A 14,046-nucleotide genomic window follows, 5' to 3' on the forward strand; every position below is an offset into this window, starting at 1 on the left:
TTATTGTAACATACATTCTGTAAATGCAGAGCTACAAGACAGTTATGCCCTTCTGTGTGTGTGGGAGGATGCCAAGGAGGAAGGCTGCGTTGAGGTACTCATCTGCAGTGTCAGACTGAACAGTCACAATTACATTTAGACTAAGTAGATATGAGTCGTTTATTTTGGAGTTTAACTTATGATTGTACTTCAAAGAACCATATATTGCAGCAAGTTGATACTTTTAACACAGGAAGAATAGGAAGACTGGATATATCCATTAGTGGAAGCAAATAAAAATCAGAGTGATATGAAATGGGAGTACTGGGAAATATGATTAGATGTATCTGTTGAGGTTTCTAAAGATTACTGCCTGGTCTACAGAGAGCTGGCTGGGTACATTGCACTATTTCCTTCTTCCAGCCGTTATTTTGAATGAAAAGGAGCTAAAATTAAATGTTTCTTAGATAAATGGTCCTGTAGTTAATCTGATAATGCTGATTTCTTCATGATTATAAGTAGGAATGAAGGTCTTAAGATAGCCAATTAATATGAAATCTACTTTATTAAAATGTGTGACCTAGAATCAAAAACTTTTAAAATTTCCACAGAATTATTTTGATTTTACTGTGTTTAGTACAAGGAATACTTTGTTCTATAACTTAGGCTTCCTGTGTGCTACTGTTATGGCAAAGATTACTTTTTTTTTTTAAAGGTGGCAAAAATAAACTTTTTTCAGGAGAGAGTTCTAGATGTTTCTTCTTTTTTTTCCCCTCACTTATTCTATATAATACTCATTAGCAAAACAAGAAGCTGCATACCTACTCTTTAAAATGTAAAAATGATCATTTACTAAATACAGAAACATATACCTTAACCTAAAAGGGGACCAGCTTTCTTTAATGTATTAATATAAGGAGTAAACCTGCTGTTAAAGAAAAAAGCTGTTAAAAAATTGCTTTTGGTGGGAATTTATGCCGTTGAAGGTATTGTGTATAGTTTTGTATAGCTATTGAATAGTCTTGTATTTAAAAACCAAGGTCTTGGCGAAACTGACCTTGCAAATAAAGATGATAAATTTTTAAAAAGAGTCTTTCCACTTGTGAACTAGATATAAAGAATAGACGAGTATCAGAAAGAGAGATCTTGGTTGGGTTGTTCTTTCATTCATTTAGCGCTTAGTTACCATGGTGCTTGAGCAGGATAGCGTAGCTACAAGGGAAATGGTGCTGGTGGTGTTAAGGTTTTTCATGAGTTTCCAATACAAACAATTTACATTTCCTTTTGTGATAGCTCTCTAGGATTTTCCTTAAATACCTAGGAGAGATGCTTCCATTTTGGAAGACGAGAAATATTTAAGAAGGCTTTATAAGCTCTTGTGTTTTGTCCATAGCTATGCAGAAACTACATAGCTTTCTTTCAAGGCCACCACTTCACTAATATACCAGACTGGCAGCTTGTTGGTTCAAGCCAGTAATTTAAATCCTTGCTAGTCAAAACTGTCGACTTAATAACAGCTTACTGCATAACGAAGCTTGGAGGACTTATTCTAGGTCATTAGTATGGGAAGTTTCACATACTGAATTGATGTTTATCACTGCAGATTATTTGAAAAGCCGTGTTTGTTTGAAGGAAAAGTAGTAGTTTGCCTAACTGTTGCATTTAAGGTAATGAATTCATTTGGTAAGAGATGAATCCCCTTGTGCTCTAGCTGGTCCTCAGAGATTAGAGGGGCTAGGGGCAGCTGGACTTATCTCTTAATAGGTGTGCCAATCATGGCTGTAACTGTAGGCCTGAGACCAGATGAACAAACAGCCCGTATCCTGTAGGTCCGGTTGCATTCAAGAGAAGCAGTCAGGTTCATGAGTAGTACGGTTTATTCTTATGCAACCTCTACAGACTCTTTGAGATTGCCTACGATAAATGCCCAAACTGCAGGTTGGCTATATAGCACTACACACAAAAAACGATTTTAATCACACACACAATTCCTTGGTAATCACTCGGCGTAGCTGAGGGCCCAAATCTTACCAAAAGGCATACCTTGGCGGGGGGTGGGGGGGGCGGTGAGGAGCACAAACCCATTGATCTGTCCCTCCGATTTGACATTGGATTATAGTCCCTCCAAGTTAGATACAAACTCGGGGTAGTATTTATCTAAGTATGTATGTATGAGTGGGTGGGACTGTGGTCAAGCCATTGTTTCTTGAGTAACGACACAGCACATTCCTTGGTGCAAGGTGTGCACTGGATTTGTGGAAAAAGAGGAAGAATGAGAGATAAGGTCTGTGGAGTACTGCAAAACAGTCCTTGAGAGAAGGGGAAGAGCAGGAGATAAATCTGCATAGTCATGTCAAATGTTCCTTGAGAAAAGTGGAAGAATGGGACTGCGTGGCCTCCACCTAGCTTTGTATTCCTCCTTGGTGCCACGGCAACACAAATCACTGGATCTCCATCCTGTCCTGTGTTTGTTCTGGGCACCATGTGTTAAGGAAATGTGTGTTTTGCAGTTTTTTCACTGTTTTGCTGTTTTGCTTTTCCCACACTTCCAACATTAACCAAATCCACTTTATGCACACAGCCTTGATCACTGGAATGGGTAGTAGCAGTCACTTCAGAAATGGACCAGTATTAAACAGATAAGTTTTGATTTTTGAGGAAGTAGAGGGTCATCTAGTTTTGATCTGGTTTGGGGATTTTGGGGTTTTTTTTGTTTGGGTTTTTTTTTTTGAGAGTCAAACAGGGCAGAGGAAGCAGATTGGCGTGGTAGACATCTCAGTATGCCCTAGTGGGAAATACCTGCTTTGCAATGCCTTCGATCACCACAGAAGTCAATAACAAAGTAGCACAGGAAGTGGTACTAGTGAATGAGTAACAGCGCACGTACAGTGGTTTGGCTGGTATGACCCAGTACACAGGAGACACATATACGTTACAGTCATCTAAATGCTTACTAGTACTACATAGAAAATAATCATACTTCAGATTTTTATGCCAGTTTTTCCCCGGACCCACCAAAATGCTTCATCAGCAGTAGTGCAAAAGCTTCTCAGTGGTGTAAGTAGTATGTATGTGGGAATTACTTCTTTCACCTCAAAACAGTGTTATCACTTAGGACGATGAGTAAGTTACACTCTTGCTTGAAGCAAAAGTGGATGTTTTTTGAAGGAAAAACACTCGTCTCTGAAGCAAAAATTGAAGAGCAAGTGGTCAAAGGCAGTAGTTGTAGTGTAATTGTTAGCTAAACTTCACCTGTCTTTGAAGAAGTGCTATGAGGCTCTAATTGACTGTGACTCAGGAGTTGGATTTGGTCTCATTCTCCAATTACTATCAGTCACAACCCCTGCACCATCAGAAAGTGTAGCAAGACACCAGTTCACTACTTCGATGCAGTCGTATTCTGAGTCTACCCAGTCTTTATGAAGCCTTAATGGTTTCTGGTGACCAGCTGCTGAAGGGCTGACTGGCGCGGTCCTCCTGAATTTGTAAAGCTGAACAGGATCGTGCCATAAGGCTTTAGTAGGAGGAAATTTTGCCTGTGTATTTAGAAATATTATGATACTTTAAACATTGAACAATTTGACTAGCACTGCGCTGTTACAAGCTTCCTTTGATAGTAAAAATAAAAAAGTATCTGTAGTGTCTGGAAGTAATTAATTGTTGAACAAAGGAGCATCTACTGAATAGTGAACTGCAGCTATGATACTAAAATAAATTAATATTTGTAGTTACCAGTTTTGCTTTTGATTACAGTCAAGACTGATTGCATTCATTATTTTGCTGCAGATCAGTATTTCGAAGAGGAATTGTTCTTCCTTTTCTCATTTAAAATTTTCTTTATGTATCGTTTACATTTTTTAATAAATAAAATATGCCCGAACAGATGATGCGTTCTAGTTAGCCATATATAGCTACACCAAAGATCTGAAAGTTCCCTCATTAAATGTCTTAAATATTTAATTTCTTGTTTGTATAAGTAATTTTTAAGTTTCTGTTACATGAAGAGTTTCTTATATTTTCTCTTATTATTTTGATTTTTGAAATACTAGATGAGTAAAGCAAAGAGAGTCCTCTTCCAGCTGAAGACATTGGATGATGGGAAATGTACAGCTGCTTAATCTGTTTTCAGAAATCAGGCTGGAGAATATAAAAAGTAAATACTGTCAGAAACATTGAAGAAAACATTATTTAAGCCTTTTATGTTCTGGTCAATACAGATGAAGTCATGTAGATTCTTCTACATTATGTGCCCCTTTTAATGGTCCTGCTGGAAATTGACTTCTTGGCAGCTGTACAGTGCAGGATAAGATGGATAAAGTTCTGTTCCTGTTCCAAAATATTATAAGCATGAGCATGTCAGAGTTGTGCTAAGACAAATTCAGTCTTTTTTTCTTCTCAGTTTTATCTGTTTGATGTTAGTTAAACCAACTATTAAATTAATGAGAGCACATTTGAAAAAATCATAACTTTGAAACACCGCTTGTTAGTACTTTTTGGAGTGGAACTTACTTTCTTCTCTGGATCCTGACACTGCTGAGGAGATAAAAGGGTGTAGTGCTGAGAGTCCATGGTAAGAAACCACATTTGACTCCTTTATTTCTTCATTAAGCCCTTGCTGGGTCTTCAGATCAGGTGGCATTCTGCGAGAACCTTAATCCCATGGGTTACCTGGGTACTGGAAATGCATATATGCCTGTAGCCATGGGATTAACTGATGTCTCTTTGCGTCTGTTTTGGCAAAGCATGTAAGTGTGCTTAACTTCATCCAGGTTAAGCAAAGCATTGAAATCTATATGTAGATTGATTAATTCACTGTGGTTCTGTGGTTACAGGTGTTCTGAAGTGCTTTACTGAAACCGCACTACAGTCCCTAATGCAAATCCCCTGTGTTTCCAGATCCCAGTATGAGTTGACAGCTGATTACAAGTCAATTATAATTTGCCATGATTTGTCTCTTGCACCCTTGAAGATTCAAAATTACTGGAATATTTGCAGAAGTAGCAAGCCAGAACAGTGCACACTTCCTTATGTGGCATGCCAAAATGACTGAATGGCTTGTTTTTTCATCTTAATGCTTTGCAGATTTGTAGCTACCACGACTTTAATGATGAATAAGAACTACCCACACAAGGAAAGAGATCTAATGGTGGCTGAAGGCAAGCAATGTGGAATATATGCTCCGTATAAGGCAATGTGTGGGAGACACATTTGTTACATACTGAGTATCTGAGTAAAACCATGTGTCATGTTTTCTTAGGTTCTCAACAGGAGATGTGTAGAAGCAGCAGTGATGACAGGCCTGGCTCTCAACTGCAGCATAAACAAGAAGTCCTTGTTTGACAGAAAACACTATTTCTATGCAGATCTGCCTGTAAGTATGCAGTATAGCTGGTCCCTTTACGGCTGTAGGAAAGGACAAGTCTGGAGTATGGATGGCAGTAGGGGATGAATGAAGAGATGCTTTTTCTGTTTGCAGTCAGTGTTCTGCTCACCCCAACAGGATATTGTGCTGTGCCCTGATGAATAGAGAGCTGTACCCTGGTGCTCACTGATTGAATATGATTGCTCTGATTGCTGACTCCTTGCTTAGCTGCACGATTCCAGTAGCTTAATATAATTGAATTGGGAGCTGGAGCTGCTTTGCCCCTTCAGTTCTCCATTCCTGTTGTTTAGTACTAATTGTCTGTTAGGGTAAAAGCAGCCTGATAATAGTCCTTCATTTAAAGTGAATGTATAACAAACACAGGTTCCAGTGGTATAAACATAATAGTGTCTTTTTGTGTGTGTGCTTACGGGCCTAAAAATATTTAATTTCCCTTTAAAATTTTCTCAGTCAGTAGTTCCAATAAATTAAAAAAAAAAAACCAAACCACCAAAAAACTGAGAAACTGAGTCTTTACAGTATGGTTTGTTGTAGCTTGCTTATTTGGTAGAAGGTGTCACTGGAAGTCAAGTGCATTTTGCCACTCTTGATATGGGTGTAGAGATATGGAAATCTTTAAGAACCTGACTTCTGTCATTGCAACAGGATGCAGCAACTTTTGAGGATGCAGCAGTGTTTGGGCCTTTTTTTCTATTTTAATGAAATTGAACCTTTTTAAACAATTTATTTTTCTGTCGGCTTATTTGTACTGAATGTTCAGTTTAATACTAATCTGTCAAAGGGAGGATACTAGTTTTACTTCCTCTGATCTTGGGGTGAAGATATGATGACTGCATTAAAAGAAAAAAATCTGTTTTATCTGAGAAAGATCAGGCATGTTAGCTTATCCTCTCTTTAGGTGAGGTGTCCCGGACATACAGAGAAGCACAGTGGATTTCTCAGGTCTCAAATTAATGTGTAGAGGTAGTGTATTATTAACCCAACTGCTTTCTCTCCTCCTACTCTTGTGTTCAGACATCAGAAATATTTTGAAGTTACACATAATATATTAAAATACAATTGCTTTTCACCTTAGAAAGGCTATTATGTTATAGTTGTCCACTGGAGAGCTGGATCTCAGAAGAGATTTATGTTCTCTTTTCTTCTAGGTTGGGGACTTGTGGCTCTTCTGTGAAGTTAATGTAATTACTGATTTTGTTTCTGGGGATAACTGCTAATATTTGTGAGCCGTTAAGAGGCCCTTTTGTTGGGGGCTCTGTGGTGAGCTCCTGGCAATGTGAAATGCAAACTTACCAGTTTGAATTGCCAGTACTTTTTTTAACTTGTAAAACTATCTTAAAGCCTATTTCCAGACCTGAAGGAGAAAAAAGTGAAATACCAAGAAATAAACATGACTTTCACAATTCCTTTATGCATCATAAAGAAACACCAAAAACATCCCAGACTTGTTTGCAAGCTACCTTTGGTGCTTCTGCTGTTAAACTGAAAACAATCTCTCATATTCTTGTGGTGTCTGCTGCTATCAGTCTACTGCATAGAAGCTGTGTAGAAGAATGTTGTCATAGGAAAGAAACTGCATCCATGTGTTCGGAGAAGAGTGAGGTGGAAGAAGGTGTGTACGGCACCAAGTGGGCTGCTGTTGTCTGCAGACATGAGTTACAGGATCCTCTGGTCAGATAAGGATGGAAATTTGGTCAAGGAGATGGTGACACGTTTTATTAGCTTGAAACATGTAATTCTGTCTTTCTACTGGCTGACTTCCACAGTTTAAGCACTGACAATAAGCTGCCTAACGCGCATTTCATAGTGAAACAGTCTAGTCTGGAACCCTGTAATAAGATGGAGAGTTTAGGCTAATGAGCTGTATAGAACAGATAAAATAAATCCAGCTCTTAGGGTCGTTTGACAATGGGATTATTGTTACTCCTGAAAACGGGGCTTTAGATGGGAAATGGGATTCTTGTTATTTATTGTCACTCACTATTTCAGGCTTTAAAAAAATCATTTTAATGAGAAGTTTTAGGAGATGGGAAGAGCTGTGTGATTAGCATAGGCTGCATAGAGTCAGTTATTTTCTTACAGTGATTATGGCTAGATGGTCATGCACTTTATTGCATATATAAATTGATCTGTTCACAGGGCCAGACCATTGTTCTCCATTCCATTGCACTGTCACCATCTCGACATTTTAGAGCGAACTTGTCCTCCCTGCAAAACATGCAAATGCTCCTCCCAATTCACTAAAATCTGGCAGGCTTTATTTTTAATTCTCACGACTGGGGGCACGAGCAGGCTAGGAAGGAGGAAGAGAAGGGGACCCTACCTCAACAGAGTAATTGATTCACTTCTATATTTTTACATCATTACAGTTATTGCAATACCTTGTGGCTGGCAGCCCCTTTTCTGGCTAGCAGTTTGCCCTTTGAGTGGAGTCCCAGGCACGAGGTGGCATTTATCGGCTGTGTGCTTTATGTGGGGTTGCAGTGTCTATCTTTTAAATTGTTACATTAATGAAATTGAGCTTTCTCATTTTCTTGATTTCCACCCCCTGCCCTCGCCTTCCCTCTCCCTCTCCTTCCCTCTAATGAATAATGTTCTGAAGAGACAGAGAGGGATATTGAGCCTGATAGGAGGATGAGTGATAGTCCCAGCTTGGGGGTGAAGGTACCCTAACTGGCTTCAGACAAGATTTAACATGATCATGGAACCACAGGTGTGGAAGAACCTCTTCTAGTCTGTTTCCTGCCCCAAGGCAGTATCAGTGAAATTTACGTTGTCCTTGGCAAGTGGTTGTGCAGTTGATTATTGATTATGTCTGCATTAGCATAGTGTCTTATACTTGCCTGTATTGAGGAGTGCTCTTATTTTTTTCCAGACCTCCAGCTTCTCAACTATGTTGAATTCTAGACCCATCTTCTAGCTTGCTTCTTATCCAGCTAAGCAAAATAACTTCTGAATTTACATGTTAATGTGTTCTATCCTCTTATACAGGTCACTATAGAAGATGTTGCATTCTGAGTTTTGTTCTTAGCCTATAATATCTGCATTTGGCCATGCTGCTGCTTTCTGAAAAGCAAATGTTTTATTTGAGTATAAAGCTAATTTTGTTGACAGGCTGGCTATCAAATCACTCAGCAAAGAGTTCCTATTGCGGTGAATGGAAGTCTGTCATACAGTCTCTGCATAGACAACAAAATGAGCCAGATGGTGACCAAAACTGTGAGGATTAAACAAATTCAGTTGGAGCAAGACAGTGGAAAGAGTCTCCATGATGACACAAGGAGCCAGACTCTCATTGACTTGAATAGAGCTGGTAGGCTTAGATTATTTTCCTTTTCTTCTCCTCTTTTCTGTTTAAGATGAATCTTTAGAGGTAAATTGGTGATAGGGAAGAGGTGAAAAATAAAAATAGCCTGATGTCTCTCTTCTTGAAAATAAAAATTAATCAAAATTATTATTACACTTGAAGCAGGGGCGTACTTGAATTTGTTAATGGCCAGTGGATTTTTCCCATTGCTGTTGCTTGATGGCAATTGGCAGTAGCCAGTTAGAAATATGTTGGCTCCAGTTTGCTCAAAACTGTATATGTCAGTCACATACAGCCATTCAGCTATTTAAGCTCTTGCCACTGCTTGCATTGTTTTTTTTAAAAAAAAAAATTAAAAAATCACAGATGTAGTGAATCAAGTTTGTATAGAAGGAGCAGCTGTTGAAATTTGTCTAGTGCATGAGTCAGACATTTCTTTTAATTATTGGCTTTGAAAAAATGTAGATTTTCTCTTTAAACTTCAAAATTGTAAACGGAATGAACCAAATTAGCACACAACATGTGCAGCAACCTGAATGGCCTAGCCTGGATGGGGGACAGTGCTCCGGTGTCTATTGAAGTTAAGGGCTATGACTGCTCATATTCTTTGAAAGCTGAAACCTGAAGCTACAAAAGAGAATGCATCTGTTTAAGATAAATTAATTTGAATCTGAAATTGAATTGACCTTAAATGGGAGCTCTCCTAGAGAAAGGCAGAAGAGGAATGTGTCCTTCTGATCTGCATGTCATCAAAGGGTGGAGGACTCTCTGCTGTTTGTCTGTTCCTTTAAAAAAATAGGAAGAAAAGTTTTTATAGCAATCTGCAGCTAGCCCCACAGTGACAGTTACTAAATAATACATGGGAGTTTATTTTTTTCAAAAAAAGCCCAAGTGCTTTCATGTGTTTAGCCAGTTGCACTCTAATATGCCAAGATCAAAAGCTGTTGTTGAAAATCTCCTGTCTCTTTCTCTGATAGGAGTCGGCCTCATGGAGGTTGTCATGGAGCCTGATATGTGCTGTGGGGAAGAAGCAGCTGCAGCAGTCAGAGAGCTTCAGCTCATTCTTCAAACACTTGGGAGCAGCCAAGCAGTCATGGCAGGTACAGAAGGGGGACGGGCATGTTCCCTTGTCACCAGTAATTCTCTGCATTTGCAGGAGTTTTGCAGCTTCTAGTTATTTTGCTCTGTGGTTGCTTACAATGCATAGCCTTTTCTAGATGTTTTTACAATCCTCCAAGCCTGTCCTAATGTCTGCCATGCTTGAGGGGTTCTTATGAGCCTGCCTTCATCTGCAGAGCTTTGCAGTGCTAGATTTTATATCACTTCACACAATAATTTTACAGGATAAACCTAGGCAGGGAGGAATGTCCCCAGGGTTCTTGTCGTGTTTCTCCCTGTCTGTCCTCATCTTGCTTGCCACAGCACTGCAGCACAGAAGATCTGTAGTAAGGATTAGTTGTAGAATATGGAAGTTATGGGACAAAGTAGTGGGAGCATGGATCATCTTGTGTGTCAGGTCTCAGTCATAAAATGGGTGTTGGTAGTAAACTTGTGCTGGTGTCATGGGTGAGATGGAGTAAACAACAGCACATAGCAGACATGGGTGCTGGGGTTAATTTAAGAACCAGCGAGAGCTGGAAATACCCTACTTGAGTATTTCACACACTCATTGTCTCTCCCTCCCCTCCAGCATTATGTTCACTAGTTCTCAATTTCTCTTCCCACTAGGGAGATCACTGCTGGTCTGGGGAGGTGGGCCAGAAAATTGTGTTGCTGTGCAGCAGGCTTGCAGGTACCAGTCTCAGGTGTTAGAGGCCAGGGTCCCTAGGCATCCCCTGGCATTTGTCTCCATGCATTGCTCTGATCTACAGGATCCTCCCCCACCTCTAGGATCTCTCTAGCCAAGATCACTGCTGTCTTTCTGAGACCACTTCCTTTTTTGGGAACCCCTGCTTTTGGCACCAGCTCTTCTTTCTGGAACCCTAAGGCCCTAGTTTTTGCTATAGATGATGTGCAGAAGCACAGCGTGTGATCAGCCTTCTAACTGGTGAGTCTGTCTCATGTGTCTATTAATTGGAGGATTCAGGTCATGCCATTTTTGCTCAGTCTTAATGTTACCAAAATTTACAACCAGCCCATGGTTACTGCTAGCAAATAGCAGGCGGCTGCTTGAGAGTTTAAAAGTACAATTTTGGCCATTCATCCCTTCCACACATACAGCCAATTATCAGCTGCCTATTAGTGTTCACAGTGTAAGCTGTATTTTTGCCTGTGGCAGTTGGCCTCGCTGTTCTGGCAACAAATTTGGTCCATAGTGTGAGATGCATCCTAGAGAACTGAGTCAGAGTGGTCCATGTATCACCCAGTAAATGGGATCCAATAAATGCTGGCTAGTGATGCAAATCTAATTTAATGTAGGGGGAAATAATAATTGCTAGACATTATATACGCTTCTGAATCTTTTCTCACACTAGTGTTTCACGTGTCAAACGGGGCACAGTTGTTACTATCAAGCAGCCAGTTTGCATGCTTCTTCAAATCCTTCATGGACATACTCATATACTATTGTGTGTCACTGCTGAATTTGCCCCTAGGATTGGAATTGCACAAAGATATCTTTTATAGCAGTGAAATTTCTGACTTTAGAGGAGAATTCCAGTGTTGGGAATATTTTTTCTCCAGTATAGTTGGCTTTAAAAGTATTTGGATTTTTTTTTTTTTCAAGGTGGTGTTTTTAGGGACTTTCTACTGTGGTTTTCCCTCATCATAATTACTTTCTTTCAAATAGGGGCTTTACATTCTCATATTTTACCTTCATTCTACCTGGTGTTCAGTGAAGACAAGTGCCCAGTTTTATCAGGTGTTATTTCATTAACAACAAACAGATAAAAAGATGATTTCATTGTGAAGTGAAAGGAAAAGAAATGGGGCTTAAATTGGGCTTAAAGGAAAAAACCTTTTTTAAGAACGTTTGGGGCCTGGCTCTCGTTTCACTTATGCCTGATTAACTTCATTGTCTTGTCACATTGACACCTACATCCAAGTAGAAGCAGGTCATGTCTCAAAATGAAGCAAGGGCGGGACAAGACTATTCCTCTTTTGGAACAAGTACTCATTTCACCCCAAAGAGGGAGCACATGCAAAACACTTCTCTTGAAAGAGATTTTGGGTCATTCCAGCACCTTTGTCCTTCATTTGCATGTCTGGCAAGACTCTATGAAGACAGAGGAAATCAGTGTGCTATCATCCAGCCTACTTTTACAAAGTGTACCAAAGGCCTCTCTAGTCAATTTACATCTATTGACCGGAATGGATTCTGAAGCTGTAGGCATCTTCACAGGTTTAACTCTGAGCTATTTTGTGCTCTCCTTAATAATGCTACTGTATCTAAACAGGAAGTGTTTGTTTCTTTTTATCTGTATTTGAAATTAAAAAAAAAAAAAAAGAGGAAGGCTACAGATGTTCACTGTGCAGTATGGGGAAAAATGATGTTTCTTTTTAGTACAACCTCTCCTGTTTGTTTACTCCCACCAGTTGAATAACTGTGGCAAGCCTTTTCTTCTCAGAAGGGATGTCTTTAGAGGGACAAAACTTAGAAAGATACAATTACGAGTTACTTGTGGTTGAGTCATTAGAGATCTCCAAGGACATTGTTCCATTTGGACTAAAAGTGCAGGATACTTTTCTGTGTAACTTTGTATTCAGTTTCAGTTTTTGGCAGCCAGGGGAATTGGGGGGGGGGGGGGGCGGGATATTGCAGTTTCTTGAAGGCGAGGAAGAAAATTACAAAAACAATCCACCACTAGTCACATTTTGTCCTTGAGCTGTAAATTTCCAAGAACACCTTAGTAAATCTGTTCAACATAACTGTAAGTTCTTGTATTCTACGCTAGGGTAGTATATATCCGTCAAATTGTAATTCCAAACGGTATTTTTATGCTGGTTTTAGAGGAATGGAAGCTCACAATCCACCACTGTAAATTGCTTGTCTAATTCAGGCCTTTATTTAAGAGCTGTGAATCAGAAGCTTTTTTCACTGTATGGCTTAGAGGATCTGTGCTGCACTGCACCATGCAGTTTTCTCTGAGAGGAATTATGGGCAGTAATTTTTTTTAAAAGGTAGTATTCTCAGAAAATTTTGAATGATTGTAGGCAGAGTCTTGAGATGGAATTACAAACAGAACGCTATGATGAGGTGGTTGTTACTCCTTTCTGAACATATGGAAGTCTGCTATTAATGCTCTGCACATAACATGCAGTTTGTTAATGCATGACAAGGTTTTTACTGTAGTTTACAGGGAAGACTATTCTGTTGATGAAGTTTCCTTTCACAGAGGGTCAGCTGAGAGTGGATGCCAATGTTTCTGTGCATCACCCTGGAGAGCCTTATGGAGTGAGGACTGAGGTGAAGAATATCAATAGCATACGATTCCTGGCAAAAGCAGTAGGTAAATGATGGTTGCTTCATTACAGGAGCATTGTAGATGTTTTATGCAGTCTGACATGAAATATGTCAGGCTCCTGAGTGTAGTAATTGGCCTTAAATGCCCTGATCAGCTTCATCTGGCTGTCTCATCCATGCACCTTGCCCATGGGTCCAGAAGTCCTATTTAAGCTCAGGCTGGGGCCTTCATGCTTTGCCCGAGCTACACCACAGGTGTGCCAGTTTTCAGTCCTGTCTCCTGATGGACCTCGGACCTGTTCTGTAGTCTTGTTCCCAGTCCTGACTCTGGACTTACCTCCTGCTGCTTCTGACTGAACTCCCTGGATGGACCCTGAACCCAGCTCATCCCCTCACCTCGACTGAGACTCTCAGTGGACCCTGTTAATAACACGTGCCTTTGCCCTTGCTGTTCAGACTGGTGGGGCTGCCCTGGGCAGTGAGGGCACTGTCTGTGCTGTGATCACCCTTGGCTCCTGGCTTGTCCCCCCTTGTGAAGCAGCCTTGCTCTTGCTGCTCCCTGACACAATAAATCTAGTATGGGGTACTGTGGGGATAGCAGCCGTGTTAGTCTGTATTTTTCTTGCAGAGGTAACCCTCTGCCTGCAAGAAGAATAAAGCAGATGATTCAATGCCTAGCATGTTTAGTATGGAAATACGTTCACAGTATCTGTGTCCTCCAGTGTAGGTGATTGCTTTCCACTGAGTACGGTTGCTGGTGTGTATGAAGTTCAGATGCAGCTTGGGTATGTTATTACATCTCCAAAAGAAAACTCAACTGGGTGATAGGAAGGCCACTAGGAATGTATGGCTTGGCTGCAGTGCCTGGGAGAAAGATGTTTTCTGTTTAAAGGGAATGAAAGAAGATGAGGAAAACATGCAGAGAAAGAAACCATGCTGAAGAGAGAGACAGTGACTGTTAATTCTGCCTGTAAC

The 14,046-nt window shown here is 40.1% G+C and overlaps 1 protein-coding gene across 2 annotated transcripts in view; it reads left to right on the forward strand.

The window, feature by feature from the left end:
• The window catches only part of GATB (glutamyl-tRNA amidotransferase subunit B), a 43,980-nt gene that overhangs the window by 11,761 nt on the left and 18,173 nt on the right, over positions 1-14,046 (forward strand). For both annotated transcript variants that reach the window (XR_012623137.1, XM_074823033.1), the window contains exons 3-6: positions 5,237-5,350; positions 8,477-8,675; positions 9,647-9,769; positions 13,004-13,117. Coding sequence is in view for 1 of the 2 variants with exons in the window: in XM_074823033.1 (XP_074679134.1) it covers positions 5,237-5,350; positions 8,477-8,675; positions 9,647-9,769; positions 13,004-13,117 (550 nt within the window). In the remaining variant the exon portion in view is untranslated. The remainder of the gene's footprint in view (positions 1-5,236; positions 5,351-8,476; positions 8,676-9,646; positions 9,770-13,003; positions 13,118-14,046) is intronic.

The sequence above is a fragment of the Strix aluco genome, chromosome 4, assembly GCF_031877795.1.
Source record: "Strix aluco isolate bStrAlu1 chromosome 4, bStrAlu1.hap1, whole genome shotgun sequence".
NCBI lineage: Eukaryota > Metazoa > Chordata > Aves > Strigiformes > Strigidae > Strix > Strix aluco.